This window comes from Typopeltis vanoorti, chromosome 6, assembly GCF_054136105.1.
Source record: "Typopeltis vanoorti isolate ZY-2024b chromosome 6, IOZ_Tvanoo_1.0, whole genome shotgun sequence".
Lineage (NCBI taxonomy): Eukaryota > Metazoa > Arthropoda > Arachnida > Uropygi > Thelyphonidae > Typopeltis > Typopeltis vanoorti.
This window is the reverse complement of record NC_143554.1, coordinates 94,586,534-94,613,592: the sequence shown is the minus strand read 5'-3', so window position 1 is coordinate 94,613,592 and position 27,059 is coordinate 94,586,534. Positions and strand designations below refer to the sequence as shown.

The window sequence follows — 27,059 nt, the reverse complement described above, 5'->3', positions numbered from 1 at the left end:
GGCACCGGAAGCGTTGGGTAGCCAAACTGATCCATGACCGCTACTAGGCAGGTATCTCTAATTTGATCAAATCATTGTTTCTTTAGCTTACTGTGTGAAATGTAACTCATTTTGTCCTTGTATATTTATATATACTCCAAATGATGACCCTAATATGAAGGTCGAAACTTCGGGAAATTAAAATTGTTATTTATAACACGGGTATAAAGTCCATAATTTCTAAAATGAATGCTGATCATTGCACAACACTAAAAGAAAGGATTCTGATAATTCATGAATATGTATTATATATATTTCTCCTTTCCATTCTGAAACTCTTGGATGAACTTATTTTTGCTTAGACATGCACTATTAAACTTTTCAGAACACAAAATACTTTATACTAATAAAGCAAGTTGGAAATATCATTACTCATATCAAGAAGAATGATTTATTCAGCTAGGAGTTAGGATCCTTCCATGTATTTCAGATACAAGACTGATGATACATTATAAAGATCAAGCAAATGCACAGATGAATTTAACAATATTACAGTATTTTGCAGTTGTACATAATGCCTATACAGAATTCTTTGTCAAAAATAAATATGCAGTAATATGTACTAAATCATTCTTAATATTCTCTTGTGGCTTCGTAAAGCCATTTCTAGAAGAAAAGCCAATAATTACAAGTTGATTTTTATGCTACAAAACAGCACTGCATGCTTATTTCCATTTCAAAGAAATGTCTTTTCTGAATTTCAATCTTAACACAATATAATACAATACATTCTTCAAGTGGGATAGAGACTAGAATTTATTTTTATCTTCTTGCTAGTTTTGGAATGTAGTATTCATTTTTAATTTGATTCTGTTAATGAGATTTCTTATTCTTTCAAAAACAACAACAACAAAAAAATTTAAATACTTCAACTCCAAAAATGGTAAGTACATATAAATAAATATGGTACATTTGTTTTGAATTTAACAAGCCTTTAAAAATTAAACTATTTTCTTCCCCCCCCTAACAACGGTAAAACAGTCTTTCATTCTCCAGATAGAAACATCAAAAATTCCCATTTGAGAACACGTTAAAATAAATAAACTTACTAGCGGCACAATCAATCAGTAAAAAAGTCTAAAATTTAAAATGCGGTGCTCCACTTTACTTTTGTTCCATTTATCAATTGTCCTTAGGCCATTCATCAATTTTTAATAGCAACTGGAACAGATGTCATAAACATTGCCACTTGGTCTTCCTTTGAGAAAAAAACTATCTGCCCAGAAAGTAGTGTAACAAAAGAGAAAATGTACAAGTCACCGAGTTATTCAGTTAGTGTCACTTGCCACACGATGAGATGGCTTCTATCACCCTTAGAAAGGCCATGCTGGGGTTTCTTTTCTCCTTGTAACACCGCTAGTGCATCCCCATCTTCTTCATCACCTATAATAATTAATTTTAACAAAATTGAAATGAATATATTCTAAGTTTTTTTTTTCATAAAATTATTTGTGAAAAATTAGTTTTGCTTAATCTCCTTCAGAAGGAATTAATTATACTTTGCCAAGGGAATAATGAAGGCAGAGGACGAGCCGAATTAATCCTTTTCATTAGACTTTACAGCTGGGTTATTCCATTATGTACAACTATGCCCATACGGATGAATGGAATAGTTTTTCGAATTTAATTTAAAAATACATTATTTTGTATTAACTACCTGAACTAAATATCAAAACAATGGTCAGCATGTAGGAATTAATCTCTACTTGTAGAAGATGCAGCTGGAGAAAATGTTACTGCAAATAGAAGCAATTATCATTTTTATTGCATAGCATCATAGGCTCTAGTAGGTGGTCTGCATAAATTATTTTTACTGAATGTTCTTACATGAGCAAAAATTATTACTCTTCTGGCTCAGTGAATAGTGGAAGCCACATTTATTCTGTTCCATCACCTCTTTCTTGCATACTTAAATGATCTATCAAGTAACCAAAGAAGTTCATGCGGTTTTCAGTAGAGTTTGCTGCAATGACTTTTATTTTGTAGTGGTTTGCAGAGTACAATTTTCTTATTTGCATCATAAGGCACATCAGTCAATCAGTGCGTACTCTTTTTCTGTGATTTTGAACCTGGTGTAATTCAGGCTTGTTTGCTTTATGAATTTAAACTCTGTTCAAAGGCTTCAGAAGCATCTCTTAAGAAATGTGTGGCATTTGGAAAAGATGCAGTAGCAGAATGTACTGCGCAGAAAGGTTTAAAAACTTTGTTTCTGGTAATGAATCACTTGATGATGCATCACGTTCAGGAAGACCCTCCAATATTGATAATGAAGAATTATGTGCCACTGTTGAAAATAATTCTACTTTAACATGTCAAGAACTTTCACAAATGTTTAATGTGAGTGGTGAAACAAATTATTTACACTTGCAGCAACTGGGAAAATCATGGAAGCTAAGCAAATGGGTCCCATTATCTGAAGATAACAGTAAACTTCAAAGGCTATCAATTTGTTTTTGACTTCTTTCACATTATAAAATTGAACTGTTTTTGGATTACTTGATCACTTGGGATGAAAAATGGATTTGTACTCTAACAGGAAGTGAACTTATCATTAGTTGTCACCAAATGATCCAGTACCACACACATACACACTTCAAAGGCACCACTTCATCCCCCAAACAATTATGGCTGAGATCTACTCGATGCAACTCAGTGTTACTTCAGAAACAGTCAGGACTAGTTAATCAGAAGAAAGTGCTATTCTTACAGGAAACGCAAAACCACATACTGTAAAACTTACCTGCGAGAAGATTTGTGCTTTAGGATGGGAGATACTCCCATATTCTCCAAGTAATTATCACCCTTTTTTTTTGGCTAGGCAATCACATGCGAAATAGACAGTTCCACAATAAAACAGAGATTGACGCAGAGGTTTATTACTTCTAAAGACAAAACTTTTTATAAAAGCGGAATTTACAAACTTGTATCTCACTAGGAAAGAGTTGTAGATTGTGAAGGTACTTATTTTAATGAATAAAACATTTTATGAAAATTTCTGCAGTTGCTTAATTTTTATTATGAAAAATTTGGGACTCTAGTCTTTCATCTATATGTTTCAGTTAAATTTTGTGCTGTTTTTGTGTGTGTTACAAGTCACATTTTGTACTCACTGATATGAAATAGTGGAAGCATTAAATACTATTTTTAATCATTTCCAAGTGATGTTTCACTCCATTACACTTTTATCATGTATAAAAAGATACGATAAAAGTCAGTTGGCATACTGCTATATAATTTCATTTATCACTATGTATCCTTTATTCTGAGTGCATACAAATAAGCTTAAGTTTCATTACCATGAAACACTGTTATTCATAACAGTGAACAATGAAAAAATAACTTATATATTCACTGAGCTATCATTTCACTAAATTTCTTACCAGCATCTTCAGAACATAAATTACAATTGTGGAAAAACACAAAGCAAAAAGTCAAACCAAATTAGTTTTAGAATGGCTCTCACCCAGATCTTTGACAAATAATGTGGTTATAATTGTTGAGCTCAGGAGAGTGTTTCAAAACTGATGCTGATTGCAAAGTATTATCTAAGACCTACAATGAGTTCTGTGTGGTACAATTGTCTTCTTCCATTTAATCCTCTGAAAAAGTATCCAGAGTAGGATCTGTTTGTCCTGATTTGCCTCATCTATAATATTCATTACAGATGATAAAAACTCACCTACCAGTCTATCCAAAGCAGGACAAGTTGTAGGCACAAGGAACTTCATGCCCTTTAGGATATGCAAGAGTACAAAGCTAATCCTTTGGAGAATACACTGTTGCTAGCTAGATGTGTGGTTTGAAAGTGGCATAGAGATAATATTTGTGAAGATCATTAGCCCTCTTTTCAGATGAACCCTGGATATAGGGGAATGAGAATCATTTTATTATTATTATTACCTGATACCTCCAGGGAGTCAAGAACTCATTGAGGGAGGCTATAAATCACCCAAAGCAGCTGTCATATCCTCTCTTAAATTCATTCGCACTAGATGCACTCACTACCCATAAAGCCAAACTATTCCACTCAACCACTGCTCTGTGAGAGAAAAATAGTTTGTATCCCTTTATCGACTGTGAACGAACTTAATTTCCATGGATGCCAATGTGTTCTCTCCCCACCTTCCATATAACAAAAAATTTTATCAGACAATATCCTCTAACACCCATTCAAAAGTTTATAGATATCTATCATATCACTTCCTCTTTCTCCTGATAACTAGTTTAATCCACATACTTGCAATCTGTCCTCATAATCTAAATCCCATAATTCAGATATAATCTTTGTAACTCTTTTTTGCACCCTTTCCACAGCTTCTTTATCCCCTTAGAACCTGGGAGATCAAATGGGCACAATAATCGAGGTGTGGTCTTATCAACCCCTTATAAAGAGGCAAAATGACTTCCTTATCCTTACATATCAAGGTTCGCTTCAACATCGCAGTTATCCTCTGAGTTGTATTTGCAACTTTTGCTATGTGACCTTTGAACTTTAGATTCCTATCCACCATTATGTCATGATCTCTAGCCTCATCAGTTTCTTGTAGCATAACCCTGCAAATATAGCATGCCACTGGAAAATCTCATCATGCCAAAGTTCATAACTTTACGCTTACTCACATAAAACAAGCCATTATCATTTGCCCAAATTTCTAGCCTATTCAAATAATTCTGTAAATGCTCTGTCGACCATCCACTGATCCAAGGCAAGAGTTTATATTCCAATCCATGCAACAGCCTTTCATGTTGTATCCTATCTTTAACAAAATTCAACATTATCATAGTGTATCTATTCTTTTTATTCAACTCAGCCTTAACATGGTAATAAAATATGAGCAAACTGCTAAAACATGAGCTTCCTTTCTGTTAAGCCCTTCCTAATCATTAATGTATAGATTGAACAACAATATGGTGGCCCAAGGACTGAATCCTGACGTACACTATTGGTCACCTTAAATCTGGCAGATTCACACCCATCGTATACCACTTTTTGATATTTGTCTGCCAAACCATTCACTGATCCAAGTCAAGAGTTTATTTATATTCTAATCCCATATTCTCCAGATTATGCAACAGCCTTTCGTGTAGCATCATAGTGTATCTATTCTTTTTATCCAACTCAGCCTTAACATTGTAATAAAATATGAGCAAACTGCTAAAATATAACCTTCCTTTACTAAACCTATGCTGCTCCTTGCAGAATATAGCATGTTTGTCTACTCTGTTCTGTATGTAAGTTCTTATCGATCTCTCTAAAATCTTCACTACCACACCAGAGATAGTGAGAGGTTGGTAGTTAGACATATCCGTTTTTGCATCCCCCCTTGTAAATGGGACTATCATACATTCCTGAGCTGCGACTCAAGTTATGCAAAGATTTCAAAGACCTAGCCAATTTGGCTGATCATTCCTTTAACATATGCTAATATTCCATCTGTCCCAAATGACAAATTCTCATCCAAGTTTTGTAACAGCTCTTCCACCTCATTTTCATACACCTCTAACTCTTCATTCAAAGTAGCAGTAAGACTGTGCACCATGTTACATACACCTGGTTTTTGCCTTGAGCTTGTGTGTTTGTTATGGAAGGATGCAGTGGCAGTTAGATATTCAGTATTTTGCCTACTTCATAGTGGCTGTAACTATTGGCTAAAAAGATACCTGAGTTCAGCAGCATTTGAACAAATAGCCCTCACTGTATGTGCAGCTGTTTGGAAGATGACATACTTTTGGGATGGATGGATGATGGTGTGATAGCTTATGTAAATACCTTTCAGTGTGTATATAGAGAAAATGATAATGAACTATTTGGCAGCCTTGTAATTAGCATGTCTGGGAACTTTGTATTCGTGTAACCAGTTTGTCTTCTCTTCCTGTACACACTAGATGCACAACTACGAAAATGTTCACTATCCTTTATAGGAAAGACACACACACACACTCTCTCTCTCTCTGGATGGTACTTAATCATGTCATCATCCATCCTAAGACATTCTCAAAACACAATCCATTAAAGATGCTAAGAAATTATATTCTTGGTTTTATCCTTTATCTAAGTGTAAGCAAATAAAAATTTGCACGTGAAGTAACATCACGACTGGGCTACTTGTATATAGAAGCTAATGATTGCCTTAGGATCCCATAACGGTTCACACTGATGAGACCTCAATAAAGGTTGAAATTGGTCTAGATAGTGGGTCTTTCCATAATGCATAGCATTATAAATGGGTCTTGCATTATGGGATACTAAGGCAATTAATGTGAAGTCATTAGCCTCTATATACAAGTAGCCCAGTCGTGATGTTACTTCACATGCAAATTTTTATTTGCTTAGACTTGGATAAAAAATTAAACCAAGAATATAATTTCTTGGCATCTTTAATTTATAGTATAACCAAGTGAAAAAACTTTCAAACATCCTCAAAACACTTATACAGAATCAAGGCTATCTGTATGAATGATACAACCCTGAAAACTGAACTTTGCTACCATTACAACACATTTTAGCTAATGGTTATAAACCTTATAAAACAGACTAAATTCTGCATGTCTTCTCATCTGTCTCACAACCAATACAAAAGGATCAGCACATCCTAGAGTGTATAAAGATATTTGTGCATGAAACCTAGCAGTCTACTTTGGAAAGAGAGATAGATCTGTTAACATCTACTGTGAAGAACATAAAAACTATATGAATGATTGTCGATATGGCAAAGTCAGGATTGGCCGACTAGACTTTACTCTAGTATTATTTTTGGAAGTTTTTTTGAAAATTAAATGGAAAAAAATTATAATGCATGGGAGTCGTTATATGACTGAATTAATTAGTTAAAGATCAGGGAGACAGTCATTCTAAGATCATAGTTGGTCTGACTTTGAATTAAATTTGCTTCTTTTTTTTTTTTTAAATCCTGTCTCTAGAGATGCTGGTTAGAAAAACTGCAAAATATTAGCTCAATAAATTAATTTTTTCCCCCAGGTGTTTATACCCTCTTGAGTACTACCTTGGCTTTGCAACGATCTCAAATGATCCATTTTGGTCTTTTGAATCAAATATTCATTTCCATTTTTAGATGTGTCTTAGTACACTATCTGATCAAAAGTGTCCTGAAACCCCTCTGTAATTCGTAAACTGACATCTAGATGTCACAGAGCTGTGTGTGTGTGTTGTTCAGTGATAAGAAGCACGAATAGAATGGGTAGATCAAGGGAACTCAGTGGCTTCAAACATGGATTAGTTATTGGTTGCCACATCAGTAAGAAATCTGTCAGAGATATTTCACCCTCCTCAGGTTGCCCAAGCCAATAGTTGGTAACGTGATTGTGAAGTGGAAATGTGAAGGTACAGCAACAACAAAACCACGATTGGGTAGGCCGCATTTAATGAAGACAGAGACCATTGAGCATTGAAGAAGGTGGTTCATGGAAATCGCCAGACATCGAGTGAAACAGTCACCTGGGAGTTCTGCAGTGCTACTAACTGTCCAGCTAGCACCACGACTGTGCATTGAGAGTTAAGAGGAATGGGGGTTCCATGGTTGAGCAGCTGCCCATAAACCAAGCATTTCTCCTGTGAACGTTAAGTGCTGCCTGCAGTGGTGTAAAGAGCAATGCCAGTGGACAACTGGAAATGTGATTTGGAGTGATGAATCATGCTTTACCATGTGGCAGTCCAATGGGAAAGTCTGGGTGTGGCGAATGTCTGTAGAATGATTCCTGCAAGCATGTGTAGTGCCAACACATGCTTGCAGGAATTTTGGAGAAGGTGGCATTACACTGTGGGGGGTGTTTTTCATGGAATGGACTTGGCCTTCTCATAGCACTACACAAAAATCTAAATGCGGAAGGGTGCAAGGACATTTTGACCCACTGTGTGTTATCCATGGTAGAGGATCAATTCAGTGATGACTATCGTCTGTACCTGCCATAAAGCAAGGTCTGTGAGGGAATGGTTTGTGGACAGTAACGTTCCAGAAATGGACTGGCCGGCCTAGAGCCCTGACCCGAATCCCATAGAACACCTTTGGGATGAATTAGAACACCAACTTTGCTCCAGACCCCAACGAACCACATCATGAACTGCTCTGGCTACTGCTCTTCAGGAAGAATGGGCTGCCATTCCTCCAGAGACGTTCCAACACCTGGTAGAAAGTCTCCCTAGCAGAGTTAGAGCTGTCACAGAAACATAGGGTGCACCCACCTTGTATTAATGTCCATTACTGGAAAGTGTGTCACAGGGAAAGTCTGATTACAGTTTCGAGGAAGTGTCCAGATACTTTTGATCAGATAGTGTATATAAAACCCACAAAATCAATATTTTTACTTGTCTCACTTTCTTTGTGTTTTACTCACCTATACGAAAATCAATATAACCCTCTCCTCCTGACATAACCAGCATAGATCTATTTTTCTGTGACAAATCAGGAGAAATCTGATCATGCTTGCCACTAACTTTGTCTTCTTCATGCCTGGGTAAAACTTTTCTTTTGTCTCCATCATCCCCAAATTTAGATGGAGCTCCTGTACTTTCATGGCCTACAACATATATTAATATTAATTAGAAATCAGATGACAACAGACTTGAAGATTAAAAATATAAATATAATTTCAAGCTTGTGACTAGAAAGTTTTAGAAATTTTTGTGGTTGAAAATTTGTGTTAGTCAAGACAGTGACGAATGGTTCCCCCAAAGCTGATGCAGCATTCCTATAGGAATAATGTTATGAATGGAAGTTAGATTAGTTTTTCATTTATATATATTTTGCATTGCCTTCCAGGATACATCATTGAAGTAGCAATTAAATGTTGATCTGGAAGGAAAACATAAGAGGTGAATTATTTAGATGTTCAGCCTATGAAGTTGTGTATGATACTATTAATATACAAAGGAATAGATATATGTACACTATAAGGAACCAATTTTTAATGATACAGTTATGTATAAAAGAAACAAACAAAACAACAACAAAAAATGGGAATCGGCAGTGGCCATTCTAATTAAATTTCAATTGGTCGGGAGGTGGAAGAATTTTTGTTCCAAAGTATCCTGTGGTTAATGCAGTGAGAGCAATATGAAGGAAATAAATGTGGTCCATGTTCAGATCTGTGAATTGTCTGTAAATCTTCCTATCTGGCTAAAATGGCAAATCTCCCATGTGGAATTTGTTATTCTCTTTTATGTGATAGTAAAAGGTTGTCTTTCTCTGATGAAAAAAGACATTTTTCTAATTGATAATTGATTTGAAAGCTGTTTGGAAACCCAAATTTCTTTAGGGTAATGACATTGCTTTCCAGTTTGCCTTTTATCTAAGAAACAGCTATCTTCTTAACTTCAAAAGTGGTGATGGTTGTATGCGAATATTCTTCAATATTATGTGTTGTAATATACCTTTACAGGATTCAATCCATTATAAGATTATTTTTGTTTAATAGGGAATTATTATATGGATAAATGTAATATGCAGTTGCCATAGTATAGTTTAATAATTCCATATTTCTAGGAGGAATGTTCCAGGAGGTGATATAATGTCCAGTGAAGCAAAACATCATTTTCTAGAATTGGTATGTTGCAGTCACTTCCATGACTGCAACACATATTCCAAAACATTTAAACAATAAGAAACGTAATAACCAAAAGAAAAACAGAATACAAAATACAGGAAAAACAGAAATAGCAGTCCATGCTCTTGAACGGAAGTATATCCCACAAATCCCACAATAATAATAGACATACAGGAAAATGAAACAATGCTTAGGTTATCGGAAACAATACCCATAAAATGTGACAAAAACTCAATAAATATTCACCACCTCTATATAATCTCCGAGAGTTGAAAGCTCCAAAACATAAAAATTATATTTTTCATATATCTGCCTTTAAAACATCAATAATGTCCTAAAACATGAGTAAAAAGCCAATGACATTATAAAATAAAAAACGGTACTCTTAAACAAAAATAGTCATAAAAATTAATATGTTATCTATGTTATGTTATGATATGTTATCTCCTTTGGAACGTCATCTTCATATGCATGTTGTTGTTGTTGTTCAATTTCAAGAAGATCGTTGTCACTGAAATCTTTTGAATTTGAATCCCATAATTCTTTAATATCTCCTGCATTAACATTATCAAAACCAAGGTCTTCACCAATTGCAATGATTTCTTCAACCAAGTTGTTCACAGGATTTGAAAACCACGTAAGTCATTAGCACATTCTGGCAAAAGGCTTTTCCAAACAGCTCTCATGCAGCTAGTAGGCACTTGCTCCCATGAGTCATGAATGTTTTCAATTGCATGTTTAATGTTAAAATTTTTCCAAAATTCTTGAAGCGTAATCGCATTTTTCCTGTTGTTGTTACTACTGCCTTTGAGGAATGTCTTCTTAAGAAAAGAGGCTTACAAAAGTTGCAATGATGCCCATGTCCATGGGTTGTAGCAATGATGTCGTATTTGATGGAAAAAATAAAACTTTCACATTCTCACACAGATCATTAAGAGAATTTGATGACCAGGTGTGTTAGCTAAAAGCAAAAGAGCTTTGAAAGCTAAGTTATTTCTCTTGCAATAAGATTCAATTTCTGGACAAAAATAAGACAGACCAATCTTCAACAATTGGAGCTTGTAATACACCCACTCTTAATGCTTAATGGGAGGAATGATGTCATCACGTTCACGACTTTCTTTTCTCTAGGCTAGGAAACACTCCTCGAGGCTTGCGTGGTAAACTTAAAGGCATGTTAATTAAAACTCTTGCTGCGTATATAAAGAGATTGTCGCACTTTATTTCACTGCAATAATCAAATCCGCGTTAAGCAAGGGATACCTGTATTCAAACACGTGTGTTATGTCTCCATAAATTCTTCACTATGAATGCTGACCACCGTGTAACCTTAAAAGAAAGGTATGATATTAAATGGTTTTAATTATTATTATTATGTATGCTTCTCCAGAGAGTTAGTACTCATTGAGGGAGGGTTGTTTATTTAGTCATTCATACTTTAAAAACCATAGTGGAGGTTTTTACTAAAATAAAGAGCCAAAAGGCTTCACTTCGGCAATGCAAATTTATAATAATTAAGTGGATATTAAATCCAGCATTATTTCAAATGCCAAATATAGAAACTATAAAAGTTCCGTATGAAATTTGACCAGAGCTTACAGGAATACACTCGCCGATATTTACGAGTCACCCAACTGGACCTTATAGGAGAGATGATCACTGCCCAAGTGTCCATATATTCCCCTCCTCTATTGGTCCATTTTGAAAAGGTTTCACTGGCCTGACAGCTGTTTCAAACTAGTTGGTTTTCATCTGAGGCCAGGCAGAAACCGTAAGAGAGCAAAAACTCTCAGTACTAAGTAACTTGAACCATCAGAGAGGTGTATTTTTGTAAGCAAACTTTCGGTCAGTATTTTAGTAAATACTTTTATGCACTGACTGAGAGTGTCAGCGATCATCTCTCCTATAAGGTCTGGCTAGGGCGACTCGTAAATATTGGCATAGTGGAAGTATTTAATGCGCCGTTTAAAGGCCATTTCACATGCTCACTATGAAAAGAATCTGATCTCTTATCCTTGCTAGCCACTTTCCAGTGATGAATCTGCATTCTGTTGTGCCAGCCCCCAAGCTTCAAAATCTCACTTGTATCTATATGTAAGTTCCTCTTGCTAAATTGTATGTTTCTATCATATCTCCTCTCATCCATCTATTTTTCAAATTCAAACTTTCCAGATTACCTTCCCTCAATATCTCAGCTCACCTTTCTTTACCCTCAACATCACTAGAGAAGACCACATCCCACTCGTAGGAGTAACACTTACTTTCAGCCTCGCTTGGCATAAACACATCACATCAATAGCTTCCTAAGTCTCTAAAAAACTAGACATTCTTTTTCTGCTCAAGATGTTATTTTACTCGCACCCAGCTACTAACCATACACAAATCCCCAATCTATCCATCCTTATAAGAGTGTTCAAACATTTGGAGTGGTGCATCTAAAACCTCCCTAAAAATTCTTAGTGCTGTCCAGAGGAGAGATTCGTCTCTGTGTCTCCTCTATAGGTACTTCCATGGTCACTATTCCAGTGAACTGGCAAGCATCATTCCTCCACTTTCTGTTGGGCTTGTTAAAACAAACACCCCACTTTAGTATAACTGCAAAGACAGCCTGCTTCTCCTATTCCTTGTTTATATCCTGTAAATCTATCCTCTATTACAGTCTTTCTCATAATGTGTTTCCCTAACAACTTCAACCCCCAGTCTTCAAATAAAATGTCAAGATTTCTTCAGTCTTAATTCTAATCTTTAAAAGATACCTGTAGCATAACGATACAACAATAAAATTACACAATAATCGCAATAGCAGCACATTTTCAGTGTGTAAAAACAACAAGAAAATCAAAGACAGGAATACAAGGTACATACAACAATCGATTTCCTAATTAAAAACAGTTGCTACGTGTTAGAAATTAATATTAATACATAATATTGAAACTATTTTTGATGCTTACATAAAATAAGAATCTCTCAAACTTTTGGAAGAGATAAACAATCATTCTGATTCAGGTTAGGCCAATGTAAAAAAGCTTTGCTACTTTCTTTGAAAGTAGTTCATATTTATGGAGAACATGAGCTTCATCTCACGGGATACTATGTTTAGTGTCATTACTATGCTGTGTCAGACCAGACTTTAGAAGCTTCATGAATTAAATGCAGTATTCATGCTTAATTCTTTTTTTCCACAGAAAGCCTGTCTGCCCAAAGTGCATCAAATTACATTCACAAAGGAATTAGCAAAAGAACTAAAAAATATTAATATAGCTGCAATAACAGAAACAAAACAAGAAATTAAAGGAAACAAAATATATAGATGGTTTTATTATATAAATGTTACTTTTCTAATATTAAGTAAAGTAATTATTTTAACACGTGTTGTCTCTCCCTGAATTTTTAACCATGAATGGTTTCACTATGTTATATAGTGGGGTGGACCAACATAATCAGAGCTTCTAGTGGAGTGAACCATTTTAATCGATAATAAATGGAAAAACAGAATATGAAAGTACAATTTTGTAAATGATTGAATTATAACAGTTAAATTAAAAACAAATAGAAACTACTTAAATATCATAGGAGTATATGCTCCTGAAGAAGGTAGAAAAGATGACTTGGAGCAGTGAACAACAAACAGTATTATGAGGAACTGCAAAAACAGTTAAATAGATGTAATAAAGATGACCAGTATATTAATAGCAAGAGATATTAATGCTAGAGTTGGAAATAATCCAATCCCAAATGTCTTAGGAATATATGGAGAACTTTGCATGAATAAAAATTCTCAAGAACTATTAGACTTCTGCATTTTCAATAATTTTAAAATAATATCTTTTTTTCAAAAAAAAAAAAAAGAACATAAATAAATATATATGGAATGGCAGAGGAACAAGATCTATAATTGATTATATCATTATCAATTTATTTATATGGGGTTCCTCCCACGTGAATAAATAAATATTCCCCCATTCCTCGACCATCCCTTAGCACAGGTTGAGCCCTCCTATCAGGGATTAAGTATGTATTTTATGACTGTAGACCTGTGTGTGTGTGTGTTCACAGGTTGGTTTGCCTGTCCTGATGAACAAAACAAAAACCCAAGTTTCTGGGACTGGCTAACTCACCTTTCGTCAAAAGAGACCAGATAAGGGTTCTTCACGTCATGGACGGGAATCAAACCCAGATCTTTCTGAACAAAGAGTTTCATCTATACTGACTGAGCTATGGAATCTCTATTATTACTAATTAGAAACTAGCTCCAGGTGTAAAAGATGTACATGTTTAAAAGAAAACGAAATTTTTTTCAGATCATAAAATAGAAATACTAATAAAATGGAAAAAAAAAGGTAAATAATTAAAAAATAAGAAACAGAACAAGTCTACAAAGTATATCTATTACAAGAAGAAAGCATCAGAATGTTATTTTTGTTGGAAGTTTTTCCACTTTAATTTATACTATAAATTAAAGATACCAAGAAATTATATACTTGGTTTAATCCTTTATCCAAGTGTAAGCAAAAGAAGTTTGTGCCTGAAATATAATCAGGACTGGGCAACTCGTATATAGAAGCTAATGACTTCACATCACTTACCTTATACATACCTGTAAGGATATGTACTTTGCATTATGGGATACTAAGGCAAGTGATGTGAAGTCATTAGCTTCTATATATGAGTTGCCCCAGTCCTGATTATATTTCAGGTGCAAACTTTGTCTGCTTACACTTGGATAAAGGATTAAACCAAGTATATATAATTTCTTGGTATCTTTAATTTATCAGAATGCTATAATAATCACTATTAACAGATTACCTAAAAGAATCCAAAATCAATGAAGATATAGAAGAAGAATGGAAAACTTGAATAAAGATAATTCATAAAACAGCCTCTGAAGCACTTGGAAAGAAAAATAAATTATTAAAAAGAAAAACAAATGGCATACAAATCACTAAGATTCTTAGGTCAGTAGAAGAAGACATACATGGAAAACAAAACATAGCCTACAAATTATTAAGGAAAGAGATATGGTATAAATCAACATAATACAAGAGAACAATGGATAGAACATTATAGGAATTTATGGTATGACCCAAATTTAATAACAAAAAACAACAATGAAAAAATCAGTACTGATATAGAACCAATTGAAGAACTAAAAGCAGCAATAAAGGTATAAAAAAATAGAAAATCAATGGAATAGATGGCATAAATGCAGAGCTTTGGAAATATGGCAGAACATAATAAATTTAGTTTAATCCTTTATCCAAGTGTGAGCAAACAAAGTTTGCACCTGAAAATATCTTCACGACTGGGATAAGGTAGTACAACACTGGGCAACTTGTACAAAGGTGGACCATGCTAACATTACTCCTATCTCAGTATCTCCCATAACGCAAAACACATCTCCTTGCAGATATGTATAATGTTATGCATTAAGGCAGTGTTTCTCAACGTGGGGGCATACGCCCCACAGGGGAACAATTTGAATATTTTTTGGGGCAATTAGAAAATGTACATGTACATATTTATATTATACTTGATCAGAATTTGGCTGACTATTATGCTGGGGGGGGGGGGGCATCAAAATCTTTGAGACGTTGAAGTGGGGCATGATCCAAAAAAAGGTTGAGAAACACTGCATTAAGGGAAGGGCAACTACCCAGACTAGTTTCGACCTTTATTGAGGTCTCTTCAGTGGGAGCCAGGCCCAGAAGTGGAGATACCAGGCAGAAGAAATGGCGAGGTCATCTTTACCTATAGGAGTTGCCAAAAGGTGTGCCACCTTTTTATTAAATTACTCTGGATTTAGAGAAAGATGTTGAAAGTTTATTTTGCACTTGGTTAGACTATAATAAGTTAGCTTGGTCACCTTTGCTATGAGTTGCCAGGTGTTGTACTACGTTACCCCAGTCCTGAAGATATTTTCAGGCCCAAACTTTGTTTGTTCACACTTAGATAAAGGATTAAACTAAATTTATTATAGTCTAACCAAGTGAAAAATAATTCAATATCTTTCTCTAAATCCAGAGTAATTTAATAATAAGGTGGCACACCTTTTGTCAACTCCTATAGGTAAGGATGACCTCACCATTGCTTCTGCCTGGTTCTCCAAGTGGAGATTGGAAGTCAACCCCCTGAAAAGCTCTGCGGTTCTTTTCTCAAAAAGGCCAATGCCTCCTGCAGGAGATGTGTTACTATTCAATACTAAAATTCTCTGGCAGAAAGAAACAAATTACCTGGGTGTGATTCTCGACAAAAAGCTATCTTTCAACCAACATATCAAGTCTGCATGTGCAAAAGCATCTAAAGCCATAGCTCAGATCTACCCGCTAATTAATAGAAATAGCAAACTCAGCAACAGAATCAAATTGCAGCTATACCAGATGACGATTCGTCCTATAATCACCTATGCCTCTCCAGCCTGGAGCCACACCTCTAATACTAACATTATTAAGATACAGCGAGTGCAGAACAGGTGCTTGAGAATGATTTTGAATGCCCCGTGGTATGTTAGAAACAGCCAACTCCACAGAGACACAAATATTCCCTATATTCTCTCTTATCTACAATCCTTAGCTTCCAAATTTTTTCTAAAGACGTCCACACATCCCAACGATTTGGTTCAACAAGCTGCAGCATACGAGCCAACAGACATATTTAAATATAGAAGACCAAAAACTATATTAGCCTCCTATAGCGATACATAATCTCCATGCCCATTCAGGGCGAGCAAACTGCTCGTAAATTTTACCCTCACTGTAACCACGACAGATAGCGGGGAATATGAAAAGCATTTTGCTTCACCCTTAAAGAATAAATGTCAATTGTCAATTGTCTGGTATCTCCACTTCTGGGCCTGGCTCCCACTGAAGAGACCTCAATAAACGTCAAAACTAATCTGGGTAGTTGCCCTTCTCTTAATGCATAACATTATACATATTCACAAGGAAATGTGTTTTGCATTATGGGAGATACTGAGATAGGAGTGATGTTAGCTTGGTCCACCTTTGCTACGAGTTGCCTGGTCTTGTACTATCCCTGAAGATATTTTCGGGCCAAACTTTGTTTGCTCACACTTGGATAAAGGTTTACACTAAATTTATTATAGTCTCACCAAGTGAAAAATAAACTTTCAACAAATGGCAGAGCATATTTACATCACAGATTCTTAAAATTAATAAGTAACTGTTGGAGGAAATGTGAGGCTCCATCAGATTGGTCAAAAGCTGAGGTTATATCTATACTGCTCAAAACAATTGGGATATTTTGGTTTTCTTGTAAATAATAAAGTTATAAAAATAATTTACAAATGTTTCACATTTATTTAAAAATATTCTTAATATACAACAGTGTAGAACATGCAACTGCATTCAAAATCACATTAAGACTCGTTGAAACATGTCTTAATCGTATTAGCATGTGGGGGGGGTATAAAAGCATGGCTTGTTGTGCGCTCACTTCCACAGTGCATAATTATCACTTCAATTGTAAACTTGTGTCACCTCCCACCCATTATTTGTTAAAAATGTCAGAGCAACATGATATCCAGGAATCCATGGCTCAGAGAGCTATTGGTCGATTAGAAGCTGGACAAACGCAGCAAGTTGTCACTCAAGCGTGTGACTCAAAATCTCAACGTGTAATTTCGCAACTTTGGAATCATTTTCTGGAGACAGAAAATGTTTGAAATTGTCCTCATGCCGTAGGTTTATATGCTCGAAGACCAATGGTTTGCATTCCGCTTATTGCAAATCACAAAGGAGCCTGAACAATTTGGGCACAAGAACACAGCAATTGGACAAATGAGGATTGGACTCATGTACTTTTTAGTGATGAGTCGAGGTTCAATCTGCAACCAGATAACCGGTGTATCTTGATATGATGTGAAATTGGAACAAAAAATAATCCACAGTTCGTTCATGAAAGACCCCGAACATCAAGGTGGAACTTTGATGGTATAGGCTGGAATAAGTATAGGTGGCCATACTGATCTCTATTTTATCAAAAACGGTTTCCTTAACTGCCCAAAGGTATTGCAATGAGATTTTGGAACCTACAGTTCATCCATATGCTGCTGCAATTGGCCAAGAATTCATTTTTATGGATGACAATGCTCGTCCACACCCTGCAAATTTGGTACAAGTGTGGTTTGAGGAACACGGTATTGAACGAATGGACTGGCCTGCCTGTTTACCAGACTGTAATCAATCGAACATGCCTGGGATGCTTTAGGTAGGTGCATTTCTGCTCAACTGGTGCCATGAGATCGCTTCAAGAGCTCGAAATTGCTCTTACAGAACAGTGGGGAAATATTCCACAAGAACTGTTTGATCATCTTATCCAGTCCATGCAATCAAGATGTACCGCTGTTAATGGAGACCATACGCTCTATTAAAAATTAACAGTTTTTGGCTATTCTTGTTAAAATTATTTCACGTTAAAATGTACAATTTGTTAAATTTGTAATAAATATCGATTATTTAAACAATATCATTAATTACACCCTATCCATAAGTAAGAAATATTTATTCATGTATAAAGTACCCAATAGTTATAATTATTTGCAGAAATTTATAATTGTCTGACAGAAACTAAAATATCCGCTAATTGTTTTGAGCAGTGTATATATATATAAGAAAGGAAACAGGGATGATTGTGGAAATTATAGAGGAATCAGTCTATTAAATACAGGTTACAAAATTTACAGCAAAATCCTGAATAAAAGACTCAGAAATATTGCAAACAATCCACTCTCAGAACAAAATTATTTCAGACATTGAAGGTTGTGTATAGACAATATTTATATGTTAAAACAAATTATTGAAAAAAGATGAGAATTTAATTTAGAGACTGATCTGGCCTTTATAGATTATGAGAAAGCTTTTGATAAAATACACAGAGAAAAATTATGGAATATAATGAAATAATAAGGATATTCATTTAGTACAAGCTATACAAAGTTTATTCCTATGAGGGTGGTCTGAAAATTTCTTGGCCTCACTATCGACATGATTTTTTTTCTCTCTAAGTTGGTACATCTGTCATAAGCAACCATGTAAAATTACAAGTCATTCTTCAAGTAGTTTGTTTTATACAGCTGTCTGAAGCAAAAGTGTTGTCTGTATCCCTTGAAAGGGATAAAATTGTGTATCGTGTGGTTATAAAATTCTTTGTAAAAGATGGTTCAATGCCAAAAGAAATTCATTTGAAGTTCATGAAAGTTTTATGAGCACTCTTCTCCTTCATTTTTGACAATTAAGAAATGGGTTACCGAGTTTAAACGTGGCCGTACCAGCCTTGAAGATGATCCACGTGAAGGATGTCTAAAAAGTTTAACACCACCAGAAATCATTGCAAGTGCATGATATGGTATTCGATGACCAGCGAGTCAAGGTGCATGAAATTTCTGAGACTGTAGGCATTTCAAAAGAATGTGTAGGATATATTTTGCATGAGGAATTGCAAATGAAAAAGCTTTGCACAAGATGGATGCTGTGCTTGTTCACAGCAGATCAAAAATGCACTCGCTTGAAAATTTCTGAACAGTGCTTGGAGCATTTTAACAAGAATAAAACTGATTTTGTGCATCGATTTATTACTATGGATGAGACTTGGATTCTGGTGTGTAATGGTGAATCCAAACAGCAGTCAAAACAGTGGACAGAAGCCAGTAGTTCAGCGTCAAAGTCAGTTCCATCAGCAGGAAGGATCATGGCATCAGTGTTTTGGGAATGCTAAAGGCATTTTGTTTATTAATTATCTTGAAAAGAGTAAAACAATAACCAGGGAATATTATTCCGATCTTTTAACCAGAATAGATAAAAAATTCGTGAGAAAAGACCTGGTTTGCAGAAGAAAAAAAAATGATCTTTCATCAGAACAATGCACCTGCCCACAAAGGTGTTTTGGCAATGGGAAAATTAAGGGATCTGCACTATGAATTGTTGGAATTTCCACCCTATTCCCCAGATTTGGCTCCCTCTACCTCTTCCCAAAACTAAAACTCTTCCTCGCTTGTCAGCATTTTTCTTCGAATCAATCAATACCCCTCTACAGCTGCAATCAAGAATTGCAGCTGTAGAGGGGTATTTTGCAGATCTTACTGAGAACCACTACAGGGATGGGATAATGATGCTGGAGCATCGCTGGAATAAATGTATCAGTCTTAAGGGAGATTATGTTGAAAAATAAAAATAACTTTGAAATTATAAATTAGTTTTTTCATTGTTAGGCCGAGAATTTTTCAGCACTCTCGTATAAAGATACAAAAATACAGTTAGGTACCTTGTTTTATTGTTTTGTTCATATGTTTTCCGACTCTATTCCATATTTTAATAATCTGATTGGCATGTCGGGAAAGCAGTATCGTACTGTACCCATTAAATTTTTTTTAAATAATTAAAAATTGTAAACTGTGCTATAGCAAAACCCACACTATGCAAGGTATGGCTGTATATGCTGTTGAATTGACATCAATTGCCTTAGTATCCCATAATTCTTTTGCATTATGGGAAGGGTAACCACCTAGACTGGTTTCGAACTTTAATGAGGATTTCATTGGTTCAATATCCTTAGAATTTCAAAAAACACAAGAGCCTAAAAAAAGGACACTCTGTCATATATCTCAATAGTCTATTCCTCCTGAAACTCTGAGTTAAATCTTGGCCCTGCATAGCCACAGGAATTTCAATGCCACACTAAGCCTCAGCTCTACACAGTAGTATGCAAAACCCACTATAGTCTGTTCACAGCTGTGAGAACCCTGGCTGGCACAGCATCAAGAAGAGTCAGTTCATGTTGATGGGGAGAAAGGAATAAGGCGATGTATGAATTCATCACCAACATGTGAAATCATGTGCTTTATACGTAAAATTTTCCAATTATTATACAAGCAAATAGTTATAACTTTAAAAACTAGAATTTTCATAAAAGAAAAGCTAATTTTCTGATGTGTAATAATAAACACCCATCCCATGAAATGCATTGATTACCCTATTAACAGAATGGAATCACCTTCTTCTGCCATGTGCAGAAGTGTTGAGGGGGGGGGGTCTAGCATCTGTGGTCAGACTGTACATGGCAAACATTGGCTCCACACAGCAGAGCCAATGCTAACAAAAGCTTACCGCTCCACCAGAGAACAGGAGGGTTCATTTCCTCAGATGAACATATAAATTTCATCATTAATGCTGAAACCATATATTTTTCATATACAAGTAGAAAAAGGTATATCACCTTATTATTAAATACCCTAAATGAGAGATAGCTGTGGAAAGTTTTCCTGCTTGGTTGCAATGTATATTACACTTGACCAGAAACTATATTCTTTTTTTTAATCCTATATGCAAGCATAGGCATTAAGTAACTTCACGACTAGTAGAGGCTTTTGACTTTAAGTTGATTGACTTAGTATCTCATAAATTGACTTAGTATCTGGTGTTTTGGATTCAATTTAATGGACTTAAGTGTGTAATTTTGGTATATTATTGGAGCTTTATTAGCGTGGTTAGTGTACTAAAGTGTTTTATAACATAATCTATGTCGGGAAGTCGCCGCTAGATGAATTCGTAATGTCTAGTGTTCGTGCAAGCTCCAAATAAGATAAGTATCATTTTCAGTTATCGATACAAATTACTTAATATCGTGTAGTTTTGTTTTGTTTGCCTTGCGTATTTTAGTGCGTCTATTTTTGGTGTGTTATAACGTATAATTTGACAAAACACGTTGCAAATAAGGATGGCACCTGTGCGAAGGAAAATGACGGCCAGTAATGAAGGTTCGCCATCGTTATCAAAGAACGGTAGCATAAAAGAAATGAGTCAGTGTACTAGCTGTGAAATGTACGCTTTGCGGAGTGCAGTCGGAGTGTGGTTAGATGATAATAAAGGATTGAATGTGTGTAGAAAATGTAGGGAGAATGAGGAATTGAAGTGTATTTCGGATCGTGAGTGTGATATTTTTGTCAACCTTCAGAATGAAGGAAATAGGGATATGACAAGAAACGGCAAGGTTGTACATGAAAATTGTGAGAGTGTGAATGTAGAAAGTGTGAATGATAGTATAAATGGTTTCTCAGAGAACAAAAAAGATGAGATAGATGCATTGAGTGAGATCGCGTTGTTGAATAGTGCGATAGAAAGAGCAAAACAGCAGCTAGAGTGCATGAACAAAAGTAGACTGAATGAACCAACCAATAATAAAAGGTATGACAGGAAAAATAGACGTATGAATGTGAACATGAACAAAATGAAGGATAGAGTGCTGTATGGAGACTCGTTAGTACGAGGTGTGTTAGTAGAGGATTTGACAAAATCGTACCAACCTGGTGCGACCATAAAGGACGTAACTGCGTCTATTAGAGAGCAAAAAGAAAGGGTGAAAGAAATGATTGTTGTGGCAGGTACGAATGATTTGAAAGGAGATAAAATGGAAATGATAGAAGACCTGAATGAATTGTTTGAGGTAGCAAAAGAAAAGAGTGAGAGAGTTAGAATGATTAGTCTTTTGCCACGGTATGACAGTGAAATGTTTAAAAGGAGGGCTATAATTGCGAATGACTTTATGCGTGGGTTATGTATGACAAGTGGTGTGGAATTTATGGATGTGTGGAGCGAGTCTGATGGGCGAAAGGATCTATATAAGATGGATGGCTTGCATTTGAATGGTTACGGTGTAAGAAGACTTGAGAAAGTGTTGCTGAATGTAGTGGATGTGCAAATTCAGGGAAACTAGATTTGTTAGGAGGGGGGGAGTAGAGATACAGTCCTTATGGAGGCAGTTGAATGTAAGAATGAATATAATATGCCAGAGCAAATAAGGACAACAAATCTGAGTGGGATAGTTAATATAAGGCATCAAGGTAGGGTTGGGGCTAATGAGGGTCTTAAATTCATGTACACTAATACTAGGCGTATTAGGAACAAGAAGGAAGAGTTTTTGGCCATGGTTGGCACTTCCAGACCACAGGTTATAGGTATTAGTGAAACATGGCTGACTGTAGATGATATAAATAGTGGGATTGAATGTGATGGGTATAGTGTGTTCAGGAATGACAGAGAGAATAAAATGGGGGAGGAGTATTGTTGATGATAGCTGATGAGATCCAGCCAAGGAGAATAGAAGTTGAATTGCAGGATAGAGAAAAGAGCACATTTGAGGCCATTTGGTGAGATTGTGGCTAGCAGAACTAAATATACAATTGGGTGCTGCTATAGACCAGGTAATGGAAAAGATGGAGGTGACAGTATGCACAAACAACTAGAAGAAATGAGTGGAAGGAGGGTGATTATTATGGGAGATTTCAACTATGGTCGCATTGATTGGAGTGAGGAGAGGACACACGGGAGGAAGGAACTGGATTTTATGCGGTTATTAAGGGATAACTATCTGCGACAGCATGTAATGGAAAATACTAGGGGTCAGAGAGTGCTTGACCTAGTAATTACATCTGAGGATTTGGCTGTAACAAATATGACCACATTGCCACCAATCGGTGAGAGTGATCATAGGGTCTTAACTTGGGAGGTGGCTAAAGGTGTAGAATTTTCAATTAAGACAGGGTACATGTGGAATTATCGGGCTGGAAAGTATGACATGCTTAGGAGTTTGATTGGTTCAGTGCCATGGCATGTACAACTGCAAGGACTAGAAGTTGATAGTGCATGGGAGGTAGTTAAGAAGTGCTTGCATGAAGCAATGGCTGACTGTATACCTAGAGTCCGAATAATAAATCAAGTAGGGGTTAAATGGATGAATAACACCATTAAGCTTGAGTTGCAAAAAAAGAAACAACTATGGAGGGAATTTAAGGAGAAGGGTGACCGGCAGGCACATGAACGGTATAAAGCGCAGGCCAGAAGGGTGACGAGTGTGGTAAGAAAAGCAAAAAAGGATTACGAAAGAACATTGGCCATGCAGGCTAAAGAGAATCCTAAACAGTTTTTTAGATATGTAGCAAGTAAAAGGAAAAATGTACATGGCAGATTGATTTTAAAGAATGCTGATGGTAGGGAGGTAACTGAATCAGTTGAGATAGTTGAGTTACTGAGTGAGCACTTTGCAAAAGTATATCATCCAGGTGGTGACATTGCAGAAACGAATAAACCAGTAGATTATACGGGAATTGTGGTTAATGAAGTGGAGGTGAGTAGTCTATTGCATAACCTCAATGTCAATACATCTGTGGGATTGGATGGTATACCAGCTCGTGTTGTACGAGAAGCAGCTAAAGAATTGTCAGTACCCTTGACCATTTTGTTTAATTTGAGTCTCGGGTCTGGGTTAGTCCCGAGCGGGTGGAAAGAGGGGAAAATAGTTCCACTGCATAAAGGTGGTTCCAAGACTGCTGTTGTAAATTACCGACCGATTACATATCAGGAATCATTGTCAAGGTCTTAGAGAAATTAGTCAAGAAAAGAATACAGGATTGGATAGATGAAAATGGGATATTGTATGGGGGACAACATGGTTTTGTGAAGGGTAGATCATGCCTCAGTAACTTGCTCACGTTTTATAACACAGTGACAGCTGAACTGGATAGGGGTAATGGGTTTACAGTGATACTACTGGACCTTGCCAAGGCCTTTGATAGGATACCACATGGAACCCTAATCAGTAAACTGGAGCAGATGGGTATAGATATAGGGTTGGTGAGATGGATAAGAGGGTGGTTGAAGGAGAGATATCAAAGAGTGGCTTATTCAGGAGTGGAGTCTAAAAGACGTCTTGTGACTAGTGGAGTGCCACAGGGCTCTGTTCTTGGACCACTGCTTTTCAATTTGTTCATCAATGATATTGGAAAGAATCTGAGAGGAAGTATTCACTTGTTTGCTGATGATGCAAAGTTGGGTAGAGCAATTGTGAGTGCACAAGATGTCAAAATTTTACAGGATGATTTGGGTAGTTTGGAGGACTGGGCTAGGAAAAATGGATGTGAATTTAATGTGGCAAAGTGTAAGGTTATGCACTTTGGAGTGAAAAGAATAGCAGCAGTATATCGCATTGGTGGAATCATACTCCAGGAGATTGATGAGGCCAGGGATTTGGGAGTGTTGGTGGATAGGGAGTTGAAGTTTAGGGGCACATTGCAAAAGTAACTAAAACAGCTCACCAAATCACTTGGCTTCTGAAAAATACTTTAACATGCAGAGACAAACAAGTTGTTGTTCCTCTGTATCGAGCCTTGATAAGACCCCATCTGGACTTCTGTGGCCAGCTATGGGCACCAGGGTTTCTTCGTGATGGGGAGGAAGTGGAGAGGGTCCAGAGACGAGTGACCAAGATGATAGCAGGTCTGTGGAATGAACCTTATGAGAATAGGTTGAAGATTTGTGGGTTGCAGAAATTGGACGATAGGCGAAGGAGCGGTGATATGATTGAGACATTCAAATTACTGAAGGGTTTTTATAAGATTGATCCAGAAGATATTTTTGAAAATATGACTGGTGGTGGGAGGACTAGGGGCCATGCATGGAAGCTGGGCAAGAGCGTGGTTGACAAGGGTGTTAGAGCTAGGTTCTTTACTTGGAGAGTGGTAAATGAGTGGAATAAGCTTCCAGAGTCTGTTGTGGGTGCTACGACCGTGAATGAGTTCAAGGCAAGGTATGATAGATACTGTGTGAATGTTGAATGGTTGTTCTTGACATGATGTTAGGGCCTCCCTCGATGAGTCTGTCGACTCCTTGGAGTTTCCCGGAACAATAATAATAATAATAATAATAATAATAATAATAAAGGAAAAACATCATCGGCTGCAATCCACCCCAATTTTGACCTTCACTGAAAAGTTACTAGAAAAACTTTCCACATACTACATCAGTCCAAGCTCCATCCTTGTATACTGGAATTATCTTCCTCTCTTTTTTCCACTCATTAGAAATCATACAAAAGTTGAGATTCAAGTTGAACAATGAGGTCAAGGGACATTGCTAACCAACTTTCACATTATTTCAGTACTTTGCTGATATCCCATCAGTTCTACAGGTATAATAGTATTAATACCACTAATTCATACACTTTCCCTTTTACAACCAACCAGAGAGTTAATGGAGCAGCCAAGTATGTATATCTTATGGAAATGATCACTTAACTACCAGCCATTTCTAGTGGACCTGCTACTTTCTTACCATCAGCATTCACTAAAGACATTTTTTTGTGGTTTCATGACATCTCTATAGTGAAATGAGATGCACAAGCAGGGCCGCCGAGAGGGGGGGGGGGATGACATCTGAGACTTTTGTCATGGGCCCGTCATCGGAAAGGGCCCGACGTGTCACATAACTGTGTTTATAATGCATGGTTTTAATTCTCATAATAATACAACAATGATAAAGGATAATGGCATATCGAGAATGATACTGTGTTTTGTTTTAGACAGATGGCTATGCTCTTTAGCTCGCCATGAGTGTCCGGAAGACACCGATTCTCTCAACACGGATTGCTGTAGTTATAGCGGGTGATGACGTCAATAGCTGTTTGTGCAAGGTTGTTGCAATTGGTTGCGCTAGCTAGTAATTCACAGTAATGTTCCCTGCCAGAACTCTTCGTTCTTGTTAGTATTTTGATAGACGAAGGTTTTGTGATTGTTTGTAAAGTGTGCAACTGTATAATGTAGGCTATGCGCTAAAAAAATAAAAGTAAATATTCTTATTAATTTGATTTTTTAATTATTAAAATTATATTTTTAATAATAAAAATTTGACCAACAGAAATGTATCATCATAAATCTGGAAATCAAAAATGAAAGGAGAAAAGGGATTGTGAGAAGGCAAAAGAAGATTTAAAAAACAAGCATTTACTACTGAAATATTTGAAGACGGAAGAACACCAAGATATTGAAATTTCAAGTAAACAATGTGCTAATAGTTTAACTGCTGACAAAAGTAATAAAGAATCTTCTTCACCTGGACCTACAGCAGCTAACTCTGAAATGAACACTGAAATAGAAGCTAGGGACAATTTAAATCTTTTTTATTAAACAAAAGTGATGCACTTTTTTAAGTGGGGCCAACCACAGACTTGTCACGGGCCCGAAAATTTCTCTCGGCAGCCCTGTGCACAAGAAATCTTAAATTAACATTATCATAAGACTAAAGAAAGATACTAGAATCCATGGAAATAATACTCTGCCCTGACAATCTGAATATAATCCTGAGCTACAATTTTATCAGACTGTTATTATTATTGTACAAGCACCTCCATGGAGTCTGAAGACTCACTGCAGGAGACCAAAACTATCCACACAATCCATCCTACCTCTCCTTGAACCCATTAACAGACAAAGCACTCACAACTGACTCTGGCAATCCATTTGACTCATTCACAACTCTCCTAGCAAAAAATTTAGTCCTCTATCCCTACTAACCATACCTTTATTCAACTTTCAGGGATGACCCCCTTGTTCTGGCTCCTCTAGCCAAGTGCTGAAATATTTCCCTTGCATCAATCCTATAAAACCCTTAAATCAA

At 36.2% G+C, this 27,059-nt stretch overlaps 1 protein-coding gene across 8 annotated transcripts in view; it reads right to left on the bottom strand.

The window, feature by feature from the left end:
* Positions 1 to 407: 407 nt before the first annotated feature.
* The window catches only part of LOC150105717 (C-Jun-amino-terminal kinase-interacting protein 4-like), a 615,637-nt gene continuing 588,985 nt past the window's right edge, over positions 408 to 27,059 (bottom strand). For all 8 annotated transcript variants that reach the window (XM_090394309.1, XM_090394311.1, XM_090394312.1 and 5 more), the window contains 2 exons: positions 8,392 to 8,574; positions 408 to 1,422 (listed from right to left, as the gene is read on the bottom strand). In XM_090394309.1, coding sequence (XP_090250435.1) covers positions 1,304 to 1,422; positions 8,392 to 8,574 — 302 coding nt within the window. In that variant the 3' untranslated portion in view covers positions 408 to 1,303. The remainder of the gene's footprint in view (positions 1,423 to 8,391; positions 8,575 to 27,059) is intronic.